Here is a 21,448-nt window from a genome sequence, read left to right as displayed (position 1 = left end):
TGTTTGGGACCTTGTCCTGTGTATCTCTTCATCTGGTTGTTGAATCATATTCTTTCATATTATTTAATATCCTTTGTAATAAATTGGTAATTTAATGAGTAAATGGGTTTCCGGAGTTCTGTGAGCTGCTCGAGCTAATTAATTGAATCCAAGGAGGGTGTCATGGGAACCTTTGACTTATAACCAGTTGGTCAGAAGCACAGGTGATAATCTGGGCCTAGGATTGGCATCTGAAGTGTGTATGTGGGGATGGGAGGCAGTCTTGTGGGACCGAGTCCTTAACCTGTGGGGTCTGATGTTCAGGTAGATAGTGTCAGAATTGAGTTGAATTGTAGGGCACCCAACTGGTGTCTGAGAATTCTTTGGATGTATGGGGAAAAACCCTCCCACACATCAGAATTAGTGACCTAGAATCATTAATAGGCATGGGGATTTCCAACCTCCCTAGAGGTTCCAGTTTCCCCTACCTGGTACAGAAGCGTCATAAAGTGACCAAAATAAACCATTTGTTTTAGTGGTGACCTGTGTGGGAAGATGACAGAAGAACAGAGGGTGCCCCAATGCTATGCACTGTGTGAAACCCAGGGAAGTTAGTACAAGCCTGAAGCACAGTCCCAAGAATGACTGTGGCTGAATTTCCCACTAAGTTCTAATGCATGGGGGAGTCAGAATGGAGATTAGATCAATGTACAGAAAATAAGATATGTTGATTTTTGCACGCTGATTTTGAAACCTGAGATTATAGTATATTACACCTATTATGTGAATTCATTAAAAAATCAAGAATACTGTGCAAATATCCTACAAATAAGGTATGATTCAAAGTGACAGGAGAGCCTACTTAGAAAAATATTTTATATGCTGCCTTTATATGCCTGCCTTAATATGTGAGTTTTCAAAATACAAAGTTTCTGTGTGACTCTTTTTCAACTAAGAGAGGCTTGTTAGGCATCATGACCTTCTTTACCTTTTCTCCCAAAACAACTTGTACCAAAGCTTAAATTTTGGTGAAACAAAATGTTAATTTTATACTTTAGACTGAACTGATAAATTATCTCAAAACAACAGAAAAGTAAACAGGTTAGGTAAAACATTAAAGACCAATTAAGAAAAAGAAAATAGGCTTCCCCCATTATTTATATCCAAAGATTGTGACTCAATTGATACATAAATAACAAACTGTCTGCCCAGAGCCACAAGAAAATGAGTGTTCGGGGGTGTTGGTATGTTCTGCAGTCTTGGGGAAGGACATGAGAACACAGGATGTCGTGGTCCAAACCTCACTCCTATCTGGAGTCAGAAGAGTCCATACTTATCTTATTGCTTTTGCTTTTAGTAGTGTTATAAGAACGGACTAGTTCTTCCTGAGTAATCACAGCTTGTTCTACTTGAGAAAATGCGTACCCATCTGAAAGAGTAAATAAAGCACAGGGGAATCTGTTAGGAGCACTAATGTACAGGGAGCATTCTGCTGACTGAAAGCTAGATTCCTACCCAACTGAGACGCATTGGCCACATCAGCCAGGCCAGTGACAGAGGTAGGGAAAGTGGAGAGGTATGTTGAGAGAATGGTAATGGAGCACCTTGCAGGTTTGGCTGTATTAAAGAACCACTTAGGGGAGCCCTTTAAACATACCCATTTCTGGGGCCACAACTGAAAGAAGAAAAGTAACTTCTATCTATGTGGTATATACTGATTATATTGGATTTACTGCAATGCTTCTGTGTGGAAGGAAAGACAGGTGGTCTCAGACTTCTCAGTAGCATCACCTGAAAGCTGGTAAAATCCCAGGATCCGGTACCAACCCTGGACCAGTGGTTCTCTCACTTCAGTGTGCACCAGAATTCACTTGGCGACAACTGGCCCCACCTCCAGAATTTCTGGCTTAGTAAGTCTGCCATAGGGGATCAAGAACTGACATTTCTAATAACTTCTCAGCTGATGCGCCTGCTGTTGGCCTAAATACAAGGCATAAAGAACCACTGTTTAGGCCAATTGAACCACAACATGTGGGTAGATGCTGGTATCAATAACTTCCAACCCCTCGGGATGTCCTTCAATCTCTTTCCTTCCCACTCAGAGGAACTTGATCACAATCTCAAGGTGAAACTTTGGCATTTTTTAGAGCCACCCAAGTGTTTCCCATGTGTATCCATGGATGCTCTGAGTGGCTATGAAGAACATAATACTGCAGGACAGGGCCTGCAGGTGTGGCAGGAAAACCCAGAGGCAGGATTTCTGAGCATTCAGAGACCGCCTCTTTTAGAGAGTGGGCCCACTTCCTGTCAGCCACACAACCAACCAAAGGTGGAAAAACAGCTGTCCCTTCATTTTTATATTAAATGTTCTAATCATAAAAACAAGGAGGGCTGTAAGTGAACAAATAAAACCTATCCCTGCCCTCTTTATTTACTGCCCCCCACCTTTTTAAATGGAAGATGTGTTAGCATTTTAAATTGTCTTTTCCCCACTCAAATGGAGACATAAAGCCTTCCCCCCCCCCCCCCCCGTTTTTAATTCTTGCCTTAACTTCCAGGGAGCAGGCAGGTCTGAAAACAATATTTCAGATATGGCCTGAAAAAATATTTCTCCTTATTTCTTACAAGACATGTACACAGAGAAGTTCTTTTGTGAGCTGATGAAGTTTCAGCCACATTACCCCCATTCAAGGGTGGGTAATGTTTTAGAATTCTCTTTTGTATATTAGTAATTTGTTGTGATTTTTTTTTTTTACTCATCTAAATATTTGCATTTAAACCTAATTTTCCTAAAAAGGTCCCCCAAATTGTATAAAGATCTGGCCACAGGAAACCAGGATCTGCTGCTACTCAGAGATAAATGGTATCTTTTGGAAATCTAGGCTGGTTTTCCTATCTGCAGTGTTCTCAGGGAGGAGTGAGAGCTGAAGAGGGACAACCCGGGACCATGACCCTCCACCCGTCCAGCCTACACCCCTCAGCCTGACAAAGATACACCATCAGGTCACCAGTTTCTGCCTGATGAACATTTAGCTGCCATTTGCATCCAAATGGGGAGCTCAGAGGAAGCTTCCAGTTCTTAGCCTTTCCCACTTTCATTCATCTTTCAGGAAGTCCTGACAGCCACAAAGTAATGACGGGGCCTGGGGAAAGCTGTCCATGGACCCAACTCCTGAACTTCCCCGGGCTGGTTTCCCAGTGCATCTGCTTACTAAATGCTCAGCTGCAGCCAGAATCCGGGAGGATGGGGGACAGAGGCAAGGGAGGTAAGGGGGAGGAGGGTAGAGGTGAAGGATGAAGGAATTTCCAAGTCATTTTTTTTCTTCAACCTGGTAAAACGTTTAGCAGATTTCAGAATCAGCCATGTCATTTCTCATTATTTTGGCATAGTTGTCTCATTTAGTTCACTTCATTATAAATTTGGGAGTCTGATAACATCTTAAAGTCAGAATTTTCTGGCTCAAGAAAGAGTTATTAGTTGCAATTAACAGAGAACCTCCCTGTCTATTTCTTATTTGAGGAGCTCAGAGCACTTTACAAATTCAAGTTAATATTGTGGTGAAATGCAGAAAAACCTACAGGACCCCAAAACCTCCAAACTGGCTGAGGCACTTCACCTCCAGCAACAAAAGATAATGTCATAGAGAACACACCTTCGAATCTCTTGTAATCCTATACGATTTCTAACCCTCCAATAGTATTCTCTATTTTAACGTTTTAAAAAGTGAGTCATGAAAATAATTTCTTCCTTTACAATATTTAAAAAATATTTTTAAAGTAACTGAAATATACTTTTCTATTTCTCATATATTCAATGATATTTTAAAGTCATTCATATCCTCATATATTGTGAAGTGTTTGGTAGTGGTTTCAGGAACATGTGATCCCTGCATAAAGCACTTATCCCTCTATTTGAATCCAGATACATATGTCCTTTAACACTCCGTATTATCTACAGTGACCCCAATAGCATGAAGTATCAAAAAGGTAGAGAGAGTGCAGCTCAGAGATGGTAAGTGACATGCCTAGGGTCGCATAGCAAGTCAAGAGGCAAAGCTGGGATGCAGTTGCCCATCAGATTTCCGTGTGTCAACTAAATTCCCATGGAGCTGTACTATGTGGCACTTAGGAATGTGACAGACTGAAGTTTCAGTCTGTCTTCCACCTGTTTCTAATTATATAATCTAAGACAAGTGATGAAATTTGCTGAACCGTTTCCTTCCCTGCAAAATGAGGATTCATTCAATTAACTTGTTGTTCAACAAGTATTTAATAACTGTCTCCACATGGTGGCTTCAGATATTTAGTGCAATAAAGACCCAGTGTTTAACAGTGGCCAAGATCACAGTATGTGCTCAATAAATATTGGTTCCATTTTGTCCATTTCCAATAGTTGACATTGGACAGATGGAAGAAGAAATGGCTATTAGTTAATATACATAATTCTGCTTGGACACTTCATTAGTCAATTAGTTTATTCCTTAAGGTTTGTACTGAGTGTCCACTATGTACATGTGTTCTTGGAATAAATTAGCAAAGCAAAAATCCTTGTTCTCACAGAGCTTACATTCTAGCAATAAAGATGAATTATGTAAGCATATGAAGATAATAAGCACATAACAGAGTTAATCATAGTACCCAAGAGTATACTAAAGAGCTATGAACAACAACAACAAAAAAATGAAATCAGGGGTGGGGTTGTGTAGCTATAGAGTGGTCAAGGTAGGGTTCATTGAGAAGGTAATTTTGGGGCAAAGACTTGAAGGAAATGAGAGAGTGAGCAGCACAGATATATGAAAGATTTGCTTTCTAGGCTGAAGTGTCAGCCAGTGCAAAGGCCCTGGGGCAGGAGCATTCCTGATATAAGAAGAGCACAGAGGTTGGAGTGGAATGAAGGAGGAAGCAGATTAGATGACATCAGGAAAGTAACAGGGTCCGGATAAGTCCTTTTTGGCCACTGTAAGGCTTTTATTTTGAATGTGATAGATAGCCGTTGAAGGATTTTGAGCAGAAAATTGATATGCTTGTGCTCACATGATCTTAAATGCATCACTTTGGCTGCTGTACAAGAGTCAAGGGTAGAAGCAGGAGACTTGTTAAGAGATTGTTACAGAAATTCAGACAGGTGGTGGTGGTGGTGGTCCAAAGCAGGGTGCCAAAAGGGGTATGAGTGAGAAGTGGTCAGTCTTTGAATATAATATGGTGGCAGAGCCATCTAATATGTTAGAGGAATTAGAAGGACTACAAGAATTTTGGCTTGAGCAATTGAAAGCATGCAGTTGTCTTCAAGTGAAGGCTGCAGGTGGAGCAGGCTTGGTGGGAGAGGAGACCAGGGGCTCAGTTTTGGACATCATTGGTGGCCTTGACTGGAGAAATGCCAGTTAGGTGGTAGGGGTGAAGGCTTGATGGAGTGAGTTTAAGGGAGAATGCGAGAAGGGGATTTGGAGAAAATGGATACAGACCATTTGACCAAGAACTGTTGCTGCAAAGGAGTTCAATGACATGAAGCACATTCTAATGGGTAACGTGCGGTCCAGAGAAAGTTCTACTTTTGTGTGCTGGTGAGAATGATCTAGTAGAGGAGAGTGAAAAAGTGGTGACCTAGGAGACAAAGGAAAGACTGACGGGAATGAGATTCTCGGGTGCACAAGAGCAAATGGAGTCAGTGGCCACGCACTGGCGTGAAAGCCAGTCTGTGGAAACAAGTGGGAAGACAGAGTGTGTGGGTGGAAGTAGCTGACAGGTGAGGTGGTGGAGAGAGCGCCTGGAAGTTCATTTTTGGCCCATTTTTCTCTGAGATGTAGAAATCAAGGTCATCATTTGGGAAAGAAAATCGGAGAGATGTTAACCCAAATCCTTAAGACATCTGTTGTACTTTTTATTTTCTTGTCCTGGTTCATTTTTTACCTTTGGTAACCTTTCTGCTGCTTCTGCTTAAATATATCTAGGGAGAGGGGGAAAAGCAAAGTGCTGGGCACAGGACAGGAAGAAGTAACTGTGTGTGTGTGCAAAGGAGAAAGAGAAATGTAAATCTCAGAGATATGAAAAAGGACAATAAAAGAATCTAGAATTTTAAAATCCTACAACTTTCGGTGAGCACCTTGGTCAGAAAAGAGGGACAGTTAGCTCTCATTCCATGCAAATATCCCACGTTCCTTTGTTTGTACTACCTTTATGTTTGACTCGTTTCCTTTCTCAGGATAGTAATCACTCACATTATCAGACATGAGTCACATAGGATCTAAATCTTTTATCTAGGCACTTCTCGGATGCACTTCTTATTAAAGGACAGGAAAATGAAATAACTTTTAAAGGTTTTCATGTCCAACGTGGGCTATGTTAACATCATACCCCCAAAAAGGGTACATAAGTTTTCTAAGGGTAAAAATTATTTGGAGCCAAATAACATTTTTCCATCTTAAATGGCATGTTGGGAGTCTGTAAGAGGATCTTGAAAACGTGAGGATGTTAGATTTAAGGAGGTTATCATTCAGGAATGGTTGACCAGGAATTGCGTTCTTTGAAACTGCACTTGCTTTAGGTCAAGAACATTAATTTGATGGATCCAGGTGAACCTTCCTGCCCTATGAGAACTACCTCACCTTTTAAAAAAATATATAAAATACCACAGGTAGTTTCCTTTTAAAAAAATTGTGGTAAAATACATGTAACATAAAATTTACCACTTAATGGTGTTTTAAGTGTACAATTCAGGGACATTAAGTACATTCACAGTGCTGTGGAACCATCACCAGCATCCATCTGCAGACCTCTTTCCATCTTCCCAAACTGAAACTCCATACCCATTAAACACCAAGTCCCCATTCTCCCACCACCCCCTACCCCCATCCCCTGGAACCCCCCATTCTCCTTTCTGTTGCTATGAATTTGACTACTCTAAGTACCTCATATCAGTGGAATCATAGAGTCCTTGTCTTTTTGTGTCTGGCTCATCTCACTTGGCCTAATCTCCTCAAGAAGCACCTAACATTCAATTACTCATCCTTTATGTCATTAGGTGGAGTCTCAGCTTGTGGCCTACTTTATAGCATGTTACTTACGTGGGATGCTTTGATCAAAAGATTCATTTGGGAAGACAATCTTGTGCAGTGTGCTGGCTACGGACATTCTGAGTTTTGTTGCCTCCACCCTGTGAATAAATCAATCATAGCCTCACTTTAGTTCATTGGAACAGATTTCAAAGAAATTTATTGGGGGGAAAAAAAGTTGCAAGGTAAAAGAAAAAAGTCTTCTTCATGTTTTAGGGACTGTTCATATATTTAAAATAAAATTGATATTATCCAGACACTCAACAAGGTGCTTCTTCTAAAATAGGGGTTTTGCTTGTGAACATTTCTTATATACAGCTCTCCTAACTGTCCCTCCCCAGTAGTTGAATGGAACAATGCATGTCCTGTCAGTCCTCTGGCCTCCCAGAGCACCTTAGAGATTTTATGGTGTGTATTTTAAAAATCTTTGTCTCAATTTCCTGGTTCAAGACCCTGAATAGTGTGTATCAGGAAGGGTCAGCTCTAAGCACAAGAGACACCTTCTCTAAACCCCAAGGGGACCACACTGGACGCCCCAAGTTCAATACTTTCTAAATTTCAAAGAGTGTGGGGCCATTGTGGGTAAACATAGCAGCATAATTAGGGAAGTCCATGGTTGTTTCTTCTTTTTTTCTCTCTATAAGCATGAAAAATAGGGTTAAAACAAAACAAAAACCCATGCAGCCTAACCTCTGTTTTCTCACTTCTAAGATGTCACCAGGCTATAGGAGCCTTTTGCTGTTTTGGGATTTGCCATGTATCCTGGTATTTCCAGAGATCTGAGGGGCTCACAACTGGTGTGACAAACTGCAGTTGCTTTCAACAACCACAACTGTACCCCTATACCATGCCCTCCTGTGGGAAGGCTTCCCTTTTGGTGGCTCAGAGGAAGTTTTCTAAGGACTGCCTGAAGGAGCCGTTCCTGAGTTGGTGCGGCTCAAAGGTTATTACACAATGGGCGTGGCCTTGGGAATAACTGACTACTGACTTCCCTCTCCTCAATTGCTCTCTAGAATGAAAGTGACCCATTGATAATGTTCTGAACCAGAATTTAAAAAAGTTAATCATAAAAAAAATTGAAATTTTCCAAAGTGGTTGAAAGACTCAGATTAGGATTTTACTTTTGCTTGTATATGCAGGAGCTGAAGAACATTTGGCTCTGGGCTTTCCAGAATCCATTTACTCATTTGCATTCCCTCCTTTTTTCTCCCTCTCTCCCTCTTCCTCTCTCCCTCTTCCTCTCTTTCTGTCTGTCTCTGTTAAATTTTTCACAGATAAAGCATTTATATGGTTAAAATTTTAAAGAGAAAATATGTAAAGGTGGAGAATAAACATTCTACTTCTTTTCCCATCTTCCTTGTTCCTCACCTCTCTTCTTTACCGGTAATCACTCATAGTGGTTTCTTAGCTAATTTTGCAGAGGTGCTTTATAAGAAAAAGTGCTCACATATTATTATTCCTGCCCTTTTGCACTAAAGGTTGCATATTGTACAAAGGGTTCAACATCTGATTTTTTCTGTTAATACATCCTGGAATCATTTGCAACTCAGTACACAGAGAGCTTCCCGACTGCTTTTCACAGCTAGAGAGTACTGTAGTATGTGAATGTACCACACAGGTAAGGTTGTTCCTAAACGTTGGCTGTTCCAAATACTGCTGCAGTCCCTAACACTGGGACATATGTGAGTATTTGGGGGATGAGAGGGGGTGGTACATTCCCAGAAATGGAATTACTGAGTCAAAGGCCATAGGCAGTTGTATTTCTGATAGATATTGCCGAATTAACTACCATAATTGTTTCCTTTCCCATATTTTCACCAACCAAGGGTGGCCAACAATGATAGATTAAAAATATCCCACCTGTGTACTTAGCATTTTCATTTCTTACTATGAGTAAAGTTGAGAGTATTTTCATATGTTTAAGAATCTTTAGTATTTCCTTTTCTATGAACTGTGTGTTTATACTTTGCCTATTTTTCTATTGCTTGGGTGTTTGGTCTTGCTGATTTCTGGAAACAATTTATCTTTTTGGGAGGCTAGCCCTTTGTTATGTGAACTTTCTTTTTGTACAATTGATATTGTGTTTATTTTTGGTTTGGTTTCTTATTATCGAGGTTCATTTTGCATGTGATAAAATGCATAGATCTTAAAAGTACAGTGTGATGAATTTTAACAAAGCTATTGACCTATGTATCAATCTCCCAGATCTGTTTTTTATACCAGTACCATACAGTTTTGATTGCTACAGCAATATATATTAGCTTTATAGTAAAATGTAATAGAAGAGCTTTGTAGTAGAGTTTGAAATCAGAAAGTGTGATGCCTCCAGCTTTCTTCTTCAGGATTGCTGTGGTTCTGTAGTAGGCTTTATGATCCTTTGTATGTCTGTGGTATCAGCTCTAATGTCTCCTCTTTCGTTTCTGATTTGAGTCCTCTTTTCTTCTTCATGAGTCTAACCAAAAGTTTGTCTACTTTGTCTATTTTTTGAAAAACACAGCTGTTAATTGACATTTTCTATGTGTTTTCGTCTCTATTTCATTTATTTCTGCTCTGATCTTAGTTATTTCCTTCCTTCTGCTAACTTGAGGCTTAGTTCTTCTTTTCATAGTTCCTTAAAGTGTAACATTAGGTTTTTTATTTGAGATGTCTTTTGTATCTTAATGTTGCTATTTATTGTAATGAACGACCCTCCATAGAGCTGCTTTTGCTGCACCCTATGTTGCCCTTCCATTTTCATTGTCTCCAGATGTATTTTTATTTCTTTTTCAGTTTCTTTTTTGATCCACTGGTTGTTCGGTAGTGTGTTGTTTAATCTCCACATATTGTGAATTTTCCAGTTTTCTTCTGGTAATTTATTTCCAGTTTCATACCATTGTGGTTAGAAAAGATGCTTGATATGATTTCAATCTTCTTAAATTTACGAAGACTCGTTTTGGGGCTTAATGTATGATCTGTCTTGGAGATTGTTCCATGTGCTCTTGAGAAGAATGTATATTCTCTTGCTTTGGGATGGAATGTTCTGCGTGTATCTGTTAAGCCAATTGTCTAATGAGGCTTAATATTCCTTATTGATTTTCTGTCTAGAAGATCTATCCATTGATGAAAGTAGGGTATTAAAGTCCCTTACTGTTATTATATTGCTGTTTATTTCTCTTTTTGGGTCTGTTAGTATTTGCTTTATACATGTAGTGCTCTTATGTTGGTTGCATAAATATTTACAAATGTCATATCCTCTTATTGGACTGACCCCTTTATCATTATGTAATGCCTTTCTTTCTCTCGTTTTTATTTTAAAGTCTACTTTGTCTGATATAAGTATAGCTACCCTAGATTTCTTTTGGTTTCCATTTGCATGGAATATCATTTTCCATTCCTTCACCTTCATTATCTGCATGTCCTTACATCTGAAGTGAGTCTCCCGTAGGCAACATATAGATGGGTTTTGTTTTTTAATCCATTTAGCCACTCTGTGTCTTTCAATTGGATAATTTAGTCTATTCACATTTAAAGAAATTACTCATCAGCATAGGCATACCTCAGTAATACTGCAGGCTTGGTTTCAGACTATCACAATATAGCTAATATTGCAATAAATTGAGTCAAGTGGATTTTTTTGCCTTCCCAGTGCATATAAAAGTTATGTTTCCACTATACTGTAGTCTCTTAAGTGTACTATTGCATTATGCCTAAAAAGAACAATGTACATACCTTAATTAAAAATAATTTATTGTTAATGTATGCCTGCCATCACCTGAACTTTCAGCATGTCACAATCACTGTTCACAGATCACCATAAAAAATAATAATGAAAAAGTTTGCAATATTGTGCAAATTACCAAAATGTGACAGAGACATGAAGTGAGCAAATGCTGTTGGAAAAATGGCACCAACAGATTTGTGGACAAGGTATGCCACAAACCTTCAATTTGTGGAAAGAAAAGAAAAGGGAAAAAACGAAAGAAGTATCTGTGAAGTACCATAAGGAAAAGCACAATAAAACAAGATATGCCTGTGTATACTTATTGCCATTTTGTTTGTTGTTTCCTGGCTGTTTAGTAATTAATTGCTTTGTTCCTTCATTTCTTGTTCTCTTTTTGATTTGATGATTTTCCGTAGTGGTATGTTTAGATTCCTTTCTCTTTATTTATTATTTTTTGTGTGTATTTACTATAGGTTTTTGCTCTGTGGTTACCATGAAACTTACATAAAATTATTTATATTTTAAGTCTATTTTAAGTTGATAACAACTAAAGTTCAAATGCATTCTAAAGGTCGGAATTTTTACCCTCCTCACAACTCTGTTTTTGATGTCACAATTTATATTTTTTATCTTGTGTATCTATTAACAAATGATTGCAACTATAGTTATTTTTACTACTTTTGTCTTTTAAGCTTCATATTAGCTTTATAAGTGATTTATCCATCACCTTTACAATATTAGATTATTCTGAATTTTACTATATATTTACCTTTACCAATGAAATTTATACTTTCATGTTTTTCTATTACTGATTAGCGTCCTTTCATTTCAGTTTAAAGAAGTCCCTTTAACATTTCTTGTAAGGGCAGGTCAGTGGTGATGAACTTCTTTAGCTTTTGTTTGTCTGGAAAACTTTCAATTCCAGCTTTGCTGGATGCAGTGTTCTTGGCTGGTGGTTGTTTTTTCCTTTAGCATTTTTAATATAGCATCCTACCCGTTCTTGGCCTACAGGGTTTGTTCTGAGAAATCTGTTCATAGAGTTCTCTTGTGTGTGATTAGCTTTTCTTTTTTTGCTTTCAAGATTCTTTGTCTTTGATTTTTGACAGTTACATTATAATGTATCTTGTTGAAGTCTTCTTTGGGTTGTACCTGACTTGGGAATCTTTTAGCATTATGTACCTGGATGTGCGGACACATATTTTAAAGTCTCTTGGGTAAATGCCTAGAAATGGAATTGTTGGGTCATGAGGATAAGCATTTCTTTAAACTGATTAGAAATGGCCAATTGCCCAGACTGATTGTTCGAGAGTTATAGTTTCTCTTCATCTTTACCAACACTTCATACTGTCAGTGCTGAGTACTCAGTAGGTGCCAAATATGGAGGTGATAATTAATCACTCCATTCATTTACTTTAGATTTGCCCATGCTTCCAATTTAAATTTAAAAAAAGCACCTTTCGGCCTCTTTACCCAGCTCACACCATCAGTTGCTTTTGACCCTTTCCTTCATAGTTAACAAAGTACTCCAAATAGAGCAGGCATTCAATATAGTTAAAGACTGATTCTTTGCCTTATAATTCCTGTATAAATAGTCCAGATCCAGAGAAAGCCCACTTAAAACTTCAGGACATACCAGGCTTCATATAAGTGTCTGAAATAGAAGTCTGTTGTTACTGAGAAGGAGTATGGCTCTTTCACTCAGAAGAATACCCAGCTTATGGCAGACAATTGGAGCTGACCTCTCCCTGGAGATAGTTTGGGTATAGAGATTAAAAATATTAACACACATTAATTTCTAGCATTTGGCCTGTTCTTCTCTCAAGGCCATCAGATCAGGACCAGTAGGAACAAGGCAGCAACTGTGAAAGTAAACAATGTAATTTGTTGTCTTCTTCCAAGGCAGTGGGAGAAAGGGAGCAATTCTAGAAGAAGCCCTGGTCCTTTTCTCCTGCAGTGCACTCCCCTGACCTCCAGTAGCCATAGCTTCATCTAGTGGGGAGGACACAGACCCTGCATATCTAAACCTTTTTGCAAGAATCTGCAGGGGAAAGTGGCAGAAATTAGCAAATTCTCTGGCCCAACACAGATATCTGGGTGTCTGTCCACCAACCACCAGAAGTTAATATAAAGTTAGGATATACAAACTTGATGCACCATCTGTTAAAATAATAGCAAGGAAGGTTGTGAAAAGGACAAAGCTTTCTTTAAAAACATGTGAGGTGGAGTGGAAACATGATTTTCCAAAATGAGTCATTTAAAAAAAATTTGGTAAAGAAAACAATAAGGAGATATCTCAAACTGATTGTGTGTGTGTGTGTGTGTGTGTATGAAGGGACAGTGTGTAGGGCACTATAAGCCACTGAAAGGGTCTTATCTTTCTCTGAGTGAAAGGGGAGGTAAAGGGAAGGTGGAGAGCAGGGAGTGATGTGGTCTGATTTACACTGCCAAAGGGTCCTCCCTCTGATTGCTATGGGAAGGGCCAGAAGCAGAGATACCTGTTAAGAGGCTACTGAAATAATCCAGAAGAAAGATGATAGGGGCTGGACCAGGGCAAGAGGGTACAGATTGTTAGTAATGATCTAATTCTCAGTTTTACTTTGAGGTAGGAACAATAGGATTTTCTGACACGATGGGTGTGGGATAGCAGAAAGAGGATGTGAGAGTGACCTCAAGATTTTTGGCCTGAGAAACTGGAAGAATGAAGTTGCCATCCACTGCAAGGAGGACCTTAGGGGAAGCTGGTGTGGCAGAATAGGGGCCTGTGCTGCTGGGGATATGAAGTTCAAGACGCCTGTTTGACAGGTGCTTAATAAGCTTGGGGAAATCATGGAAAGTATGGAAGTACCTGGGAGGGAAAGGTGGAAAGAACAAGGAGAAGAGGAGCACCTGGGGGGCTCAGTCGGTTAAGCATCTGACTCTTGGTTTCAGCTCAGGTCATGATCTCATGGGTCATGGGATGGAGCCCAGCATCAGGCTCTACACTCAGAGGCAGTGGGTGGAGGGAGTGTGCTTGGGGAGTCTGTCCCTCTGCCCCTCCCTCACTTGCTCACTCTCTCTTTCTCTGGAATAAATAAATAAATCTTAAAAAAAAAAAGAATGAGAACAGCTTTTTAACAAAAGTCAGGATAAAGGGAACAGCCTCACCTCCTTTTAAACATTGTAGGAGGATAAAGTCCTTGAGTTCTGCTACTTTCCATCTCCCGAATCTCCTCTAGTAATGTTCTGTTGTAGGTATTTATAATCCTGTATTATGTGGGAAAGATAGAGCATAACACATGAGCATTACACACTCTAAGCAACAATTTCTCCCCTCTTGGATAACTCTGGACATCCCTTACCTATAGGCCATATGATGGGATGCAGTGCAGCAGGCCCAGTCTCCGTGTGAAACCAGACTCTATTTTCCTAGTAGCTATGAAGCATTACCAGAGGGGATACTGTACAGAGCTGGGTAGTGCCCATTAGTAGCCATCCACCCCAAACACAGACTTCCATGCAAGTCTGTAGATCTGAGTGTCTAAGCCACAGAGGGCCCTGACCCTGAAAGAGTCAATCTGCATGAGTGCAGCTAGACAGTTAAAGATTCATAGGACTGACATGATTCTCTATGACTTTTTCTACGATGGTCACTGTTCCACAATCTTGATTCTTAAATATTCAGCTGTGTGCTACCTCCAATCCTCACTTTAGTCAGAGAGATCTAGGACTAACTGTGCCATTTATAGCAGTTATAATGGCAGAGGGGATGTGTCAGAGCTTCATATATCAGGTGTGCATATTTGACTTGAAACATGCAAAACAACCCAGACAGATGCTCTCCATTTCTGTGGCAACTTATTTTCATTGGGGTCTCTATCACTATCTATATTCAGACACTCATCATTCATCCACTCATGTATTCCTTAAATTTTTTTGAGACACAATTAGGTGTCAAAGACACAGACATTATCTCTACTTTCATAAAACTTCCAACATATATAGAGAGACAGACAACAGACAAGTAAATGAATGAGCCATGTGAGAAGGAAATAGGTATGAAGGAAGGGTCCCTACATGGCACCGTTACAGTATGAGGCAGAGGTAGGAGCTTGTTAAGGGTCTTAGTGAAAGCTCCTCTAGGAAAGTGGAGTTTGAGCTGGGGTAAAGGAGAAGGAAGTAAGTAAAGGGAGGTGTTGGAGAACATTCTGGACAGAAGAAAGCCCCTATGGGAGAGCCCTATAGGGAGGGGAGGCATAGTGAGCATGGTCTGAGAGAGGTGAGGGAGATGGACTGGAGCATACCATCGATGGCCTTGGTAGGGATTTGTCAGGTGCTAAGAAGTGGCACAGACGACAGCTCATGGACTTATGGTTAATCATGACTGCTTTTACCCCCAGGTAAGTACAATAAAAAAGTGCAAAAGAGTTTAAGATGATAGTAAGACTTGGTTTATAAATTTTAGGCTGGCTGAGACAGAAAATTATGAGAAGAAAGAAGATTGGGTGATTGGCAGAAATTATTAGAGAAGTCAGTAGTCAAATTTTAGAACAAAAAAAGTACAAAAAAATGTGATACCACACACTTCAAAATTGCATTATAAAAGAATTAATAAGCCTAAATTCTAACATGCACCTGAAGAAAAACACATTTATCTAAGTGGTATGCTTCAATTTAGGAATTTTCTAAATTGCTCCCTAAAAACAGGAAGCTATCAGGGAGGAGTTAAGATGGTGGAGTAGTAGGAGGACCTTATGTTTGCCTTGTCCCTTGAATACAGCTAGATAATTATCAAATCATTCTGAACACCCAGAAAGTCGATCTGCACAACTAGAGGGAGAAAAGTGGCCACATTGTGGAAGGTAGGAGGTGTGGTGATGTGACTTGGGGGAGAAAAGAATCATAGGTGCTGTAGAGGGGAGGGAGCCCTATCACAGAGAGAGAGCAGTGCACCGGGGATTACACAAGAAAAACACTTCCCCAAAACCATTGATGGGGAAAATTGGGCTAATTATCACAAGTTTTTATAAGCAGTAGAGCTGAAAATCTGAAGTTTTAGAAGTCTGTGCCATCGCCAGGTTTGAGCCTGGTGGGCATAGCAGTGTTATTGTGGAGAAGGAGGGCAGAGGCCCAGGAGCATATATTGTGCTCTGAGGATCCCCTGGATCATGCTGGGAGAGACAGTTCCCCTTCTTGGAGTGCATTTGGGAGAGGTAACACTGCTTCTCAGGGACAAAAGAGCCAGCAGGCATCATTGAGCTGTCCTATTCATTAGCATATGAGTAGAGACACCTGCTGAGGGCAGCTAACTGGATGCTGGCTTTTTGCTATGCTTCATCATAAAACCCAAGCCCCTACTTGGTAGTGGGGCTGCTTTACCAGCACCAACCACAGCCTGGCAAGAGCCTCCCCCAGAGGATCAGTGAGGTCCACACTGTGCCTGGTCCCCAAAATTTGGAGTTTTGAAACCCATTTGCATGCCTGAGATAAAACACAGGAGCACTGCAACACCAGGCAGGCAGATGGCTTGGACACAGATGAGGTGAAGGCAGGGATCAGCCAGCAACCCCACCCCCACACCCCCACCCCCATGCACCAGGTCAACTGATCAGAGAATGCTGCAAAGCTTTAACTCTAGGGGAAATAAAGCCAAGCACAGGCTTTCCTAACACACAAAGAAAGAGACATAGACAAAAATGCCAAGATGGAGGAATTAATCCCAAAAGAAAGAACAAGAAGAGGTTACAGACAGGGAGCTAATCAAAATAGATATAAGTAATATGCCTGAACCAGAATTTAAAACAACAATCATAAGGATACTAGCTGGGCTTGAGAGAAGCATAGAAGAAACCAGAGAGATCCTTACTGCAGAGGTAAAACACCTAAAAACTAATCAGGCCGAAATGAAAAATGCTATAACCAAGATGCAAAACCAACTAGATGTAATGATGACAAGAAGCAGAGGATAGAATAAGTGATAGAGAAGATAAAATTATGGAAGATAATGAAGCTGAAAAGAAGATGGAAAGAAAAATATTTGATCATGAATGTAGACTTAAGGAAGTCAGTGACTCCATAGTGTGTAATAATAATCATGCCATAGGAGTCTCAGAAGAAGAGAGTGAAAAGGGGCAGAAGGTTTATTTGAGTAAATTATAGCTAAAAACTTCCCTAATCTGGGGAAAGAAGCAGACATCCAAGCCGAGGAGAGACAGAAAATTCCCATCAAAATCAACAAAAGCCAGCCAACACCAAGACATATCATAGTAAAATTTGCAAAACACAGAGATAAGGAAAGAATCCTGAAAGCAGCAAGGGAAAAGAGATCTCTAAACTACAAGGGAAGACAAATCAGGTTAACAGCAGATCTCTCCATAGAAATCTGGCAGGCCAGAAGAGAGTGACATGATCTATTCAATGTGCTGAAGGGGAAAAATATGCAGCCAAGAATACTTCATCCAGCAAGGCTGTCATTCACAATAGAAGGAGAGAGTTTCCTGGACAAACAAAAACTAAGAGTTTGTGACCACTAAACCAGCCCTGCAAGAAATATTAAAGGGGACTCTTTGAGTGGGAAAGAAAGACCAAAAGCAACAAAGACTAGAAAGGAACAGAGAAAATCTCCAGAAACAATTACTTTATAGGTAATATAATGGCACTAAATTCCTATCTATCAATAATTACTCTAAATGTAAATGGACTAAATGCTCCAATCAAAAGACATAAGGTCATCATGTCAAAAGAAATAAAAAAAACCAAGACCCCTCTATATGCTGCCAGCAAGAGAATCATTTTATTTTACTTTTTAAAAGATTCTATTTATTTATTTGAGAGTGCAGAGTGAGTGAGAGAGAGCATGAGCTGGGGGGTGGGGGAGGGAGAAAGAGAGGGGGAGAAGCAGGCTCCCACTGAGCAGGGAGCCCAACACAGGGCTTGATCCCAGGACCCTGGGATCATGACCCAAGCCGAAGGCAGACATTTAACCAACTGAGCCACCCAGGAGGCCCAAAAGAATCATTTTAGACCTAGAGACACCTCCAGATAGAAAGTGAGGGGATGGAGAAACATCTATCATGTTAATGGATATCAAAAGAAAGCCAATGTAGCCATACTTATATCAAGCAAACTAGATTTTAAACCAAAGACTGTAATAGATGAAGAAGGGCACTATATCATAATAAATCATAATAAAGGGGTGTATCCAAAAAGAAGATCTAACAATTGTAAATATCTATGCCCCCAACTTGGGAACACCCAAATATAAAATCAATAACAAACATAAAGAAACTCATTGATAATAATACAGTAATAGTAGGGGACTTTAACACCCCACTTACAGCAATGGACAGATCATCTAAGCAGAAAATCAAGAAGGAAACAATGGCTTTGAATGACACACTAGACCAGATGGACTTAAAAGATATGTTCAGAACATTTTATCCCAAAGCAGCCAAATACACATTCTTTTTGAGTGCACATGGAATATTCCCCAGAATAGATCACATACTGGGTCACAAATCAGGCCTCAACAAGTACAAAAAGATTGAGATCATACCATGTATATTTTCACACCACAACACTATGAAACTTGAAGTCAACCACAAGAAAAAAATTAGACCACTAATACATGGAGATTAAAGAACATCCTACTAAATAATGAATGGGTTAACTAAGACAGTAAAGAAGAAATAAAAAAAAAATACATGGAGGCAAATGAAAATGAAAACATAGTCCAGCACCTTTGGGATGCAGCAAAGGTGACCATAAGAGGGAAGTACTTAGCAATACAGGCCTACCACAAGAAGCAAGAAAAATCTCAAATATACAACCTAACCTTACACCTAAAGGAACTAGAAAAGGAACAGCAAATAAAGCCTAAAGCCAACAAAAGAAGGAAAATAATAAATATTAGAGCCGAAATAAATGATAATAGAAACAAAACAAAACAACAACAACAACAACAAAAAAAACAGGAAAACAGATCAATGAATCTAAGAGCTGGTTCTTTGAAAGAATTAATAAAATTGATAAACTCCTACCCAGACTTATCAAAAAGAGAAGAGAAAGGACCCAAATAAATAAAATCACAAATGAAAGAGGAGAGATCACAACCAACACCAGAGAAATACAAACAATTATAAAAGAATATTATGAATAATTATATGCCAACAAATTAGGCAATCTGGAAGAAATAGATAAATTCCTAGAAACATATAAACTACCAAAACAGAAACAGGAGGAAATAGAAAATTTGAAGAGACCTATAACCAGCAAAGAAATTGAATCAGTAATCAAAAATCTCCCAACAAACAAGAGTCCAGGGCCAGATGGCTTTCCAGGGGAATTCTTCCAGACATCTAAAGAAGAGTTAATACCTATTCTTCTGAAACTGTTCCAAAAAATAGAAATGGAAGGAAAATTTCCAAACTCATTTTATGAGACGAGTGTTACCTTGATTTAAAAACCAGATAAAGACTCCACTAAAAAGGAGAATTACAGGCCAATATCCCTAATGAACATGGATACAATAATTCTCAACAAGATACTAGCACATTGAATTCAACAGTGTATTAAAGGAATTATTTGCCAGAATCAAGTGGGATTTATTCCTGGGCTTCAGGGCTGGTTCAATATTCACAAATCAATCAATATGATACACCACATTAATAAAAGAAAGGATAAGGATTATATGATCCTCTCAAAAGATTCAGAAAAAGCATTTGACAAAATACAGCAGCCATTCTTGATAAAAACCCTCAACAAAGTAGGGATAGATGGAACATACTTTAACATCATAAAGGCCATGTATGAAAGAACCACAGCAGATATCATCCTCAATGGGGAAAAACTGAGAGCTTTTCCTCAACAGTCAGGAACAAGACATGGATGTCCACTCTCACCATTGTTATTTAACCTAGTACTGGGAGTCCTAGCCTCAGCAATCATATAACAGAAATAAATAAAAGGCATTAAAATTGGCAAGGAAGAAGTCAAACGTTCACTATTTGCAAACAACGTTATACTCTATGTGGAAAACCTGAAAACTCCACCGACAAATTGCTGGAACTGATACATGAATTCAGGAAAGTCATAGAATATAAAATCAATGTACAGAAATCTGTTGCATTTCTATACACCAATAACGAAACAGCAGAAAGAGAAATCAAGGAATCGATCCCATTTACAATTGCACCAAAAACCATAAGATACCCAGGAGTAAAGCTAACCAAAGTGGTAAAAAGATCTGTACTCTGAAAACTATAGAACACTTATGAAAGAACTTGAAAATGACACAAAGAAACGGAAAAAACATTCTATGCTCATGGATTGGAAAACAAATATTGTTCAAATGTCTATACTACAAAGCAATTTACACATTAAATGGAATCCCTATCAAAATATCACCATTTTTTCACAGGTCTAGAACAAACAATCTTAAAATTTGTATACTACTGGAAAAGACCCCACACAGCCAAAGTAATGTTGAATTATTTATCTGAGGTGGCATTTTTGAATGAACTGCTATATACTCACAGCACAACCAAGTTCATTTGTTAAAGTTGCTGTAAAATGCTACCTCGAAAGCCACTGGGCTTTTAGGGGCAGTTCTTTCAACTCTATTTTGGTTTTAGCCTCAATGTATGTTTCCTTTACTAATCTACTTCCTGCTTATAAAATATTCTGATCCAGAATGATTTAAAAATCTTGGTACAATCCCAGGAAGATACTTAAGTGAAAATTAAGTAAAAATGTGAAATAATTCAGTGAAATATGTCAGAGAAAGACAATCAAATGGTTTCACTCATATGTGGAATATAAGGATTAGTGCAGAGGATAATAGGGGAAGGGAGGGAAAACTGAATGGGAAGTCATCAGAGAGAAAAACCATGAGACTCTTAACTATAGGAAACAAACTGAGGGTTGCTGGAGGGGAGGTGGTTGGGGGATGGGATAACTGGGTGATGAGTATTAAGTAGGGCATGTGATGTAATGAGCGCTGGGTGTTATACGCAACTAATGAATCATTGAACACTACATCAAAAACTAAAGATGTACTATATGTTGTCTAATTGAACTTAATAAAAAATATGAAATAATTCAAATGTACATGTGACTTGGATTTTAAAAGACTGTACATACTACTGAAATACTTCTTTTGAGCTACATAGCACTTACACTAAAGTATAAATTTCAAAGATTTCACAGTCCCCCTTGACATAGATATTTCACACCTCTATTTACCATATTATAAAACAAAACAAAAACAAAAAAAAGTGGTGTACTAAATTATCTTTACTCACAGGAAAAAGGCCTCAAGTAATTACAAAGACAATGAAAAATTCAAGATTACTATTACTTGCCTTGAAAATGCAGTTGGGAACTTGCAGACAACCTTGGCTATACTGTTACATAGAAGATGCTAACATACTGATAGGATGATTCTAACATAAGCCACTCAATGCCCAGTGCACCCTTATCTCTTTTTGGAAATCTGGACTCTACACCTAGATGAAGATAACTGAGGAATCAACTCACAGAAGCCACAGATTTTTTTTTTTTTATTATGTCAATCACCATACATTACATCGTTAGTTTTGATGTAGTGTTCCATGATTCCTCCATTCAATACATGCCCTATTTAATACTCATCACAAGGCTAACCAATTCCCCCACCCCCCTCCCCTCTAGAACCCTCAGTTTGTTTCTCAGAGTCCATAGTCTCTCATGGTTCATCTCCCCCCCC

At 39.0% G+C, this 21,448-nt stretch overlaps 1 protein-coding gene across 1 annotated transcript in view; it reads right to left on the bottom strand.

Moving 5' to 3' along the window:
* Nucleotides 1-298: 298 nt before the first annotated feature.
* LOC118009101 (phospholipid-transporting ATPase IB-like) overlaps nucleotides 299-21,448 on the bottom strand; it is a 217,108-nt gene continuing 195,958 nt past the window's right edge. The window contains exons 36-38 of the mRNA XM_035002919.1: nucleotides 13,873-13,971; nucleotides 13,325-13,573; nucleotides 299-1,482 (exon numbers count right to left, since the gene is read on the bottom strand). Coding sequence (XP_034858810.1) covers nucleotides 1,287-1,482; nucleotides 13,325-13,573; nucleotides 13,873-13,971 — 544 coding nt within the window. The 3' untranslated portion in view covers nucleotides 299-1,286. The remainder of the gene's footprint in view (nucleotides 1,483-13,324; nucleotides 13,574-13,872; nucleotides 13,972-21,448) is intronic.

The sequence above is a fragment of the Mirounga leonina genome, unplaced genomic scaffold (assembly GCF_011800145.1).
Source record: "Mirounga leonina isolate KUSES-001 unplaced genomic scaffold, KU_Mleo_1.0 Mir_127, whole genome shotgun sequence".
Lineage (NCBI taxonomy): Eukaryota > Metazoa > Chordata > Mammalia > Carnivora > Phocidae > Mirounga > Mirounga leonina.
The sequence above is the reverse complement of the archived record's forward strand: the minus strand, read 5'-3'. Positions and strand labels throughout refer to the sequence as shown.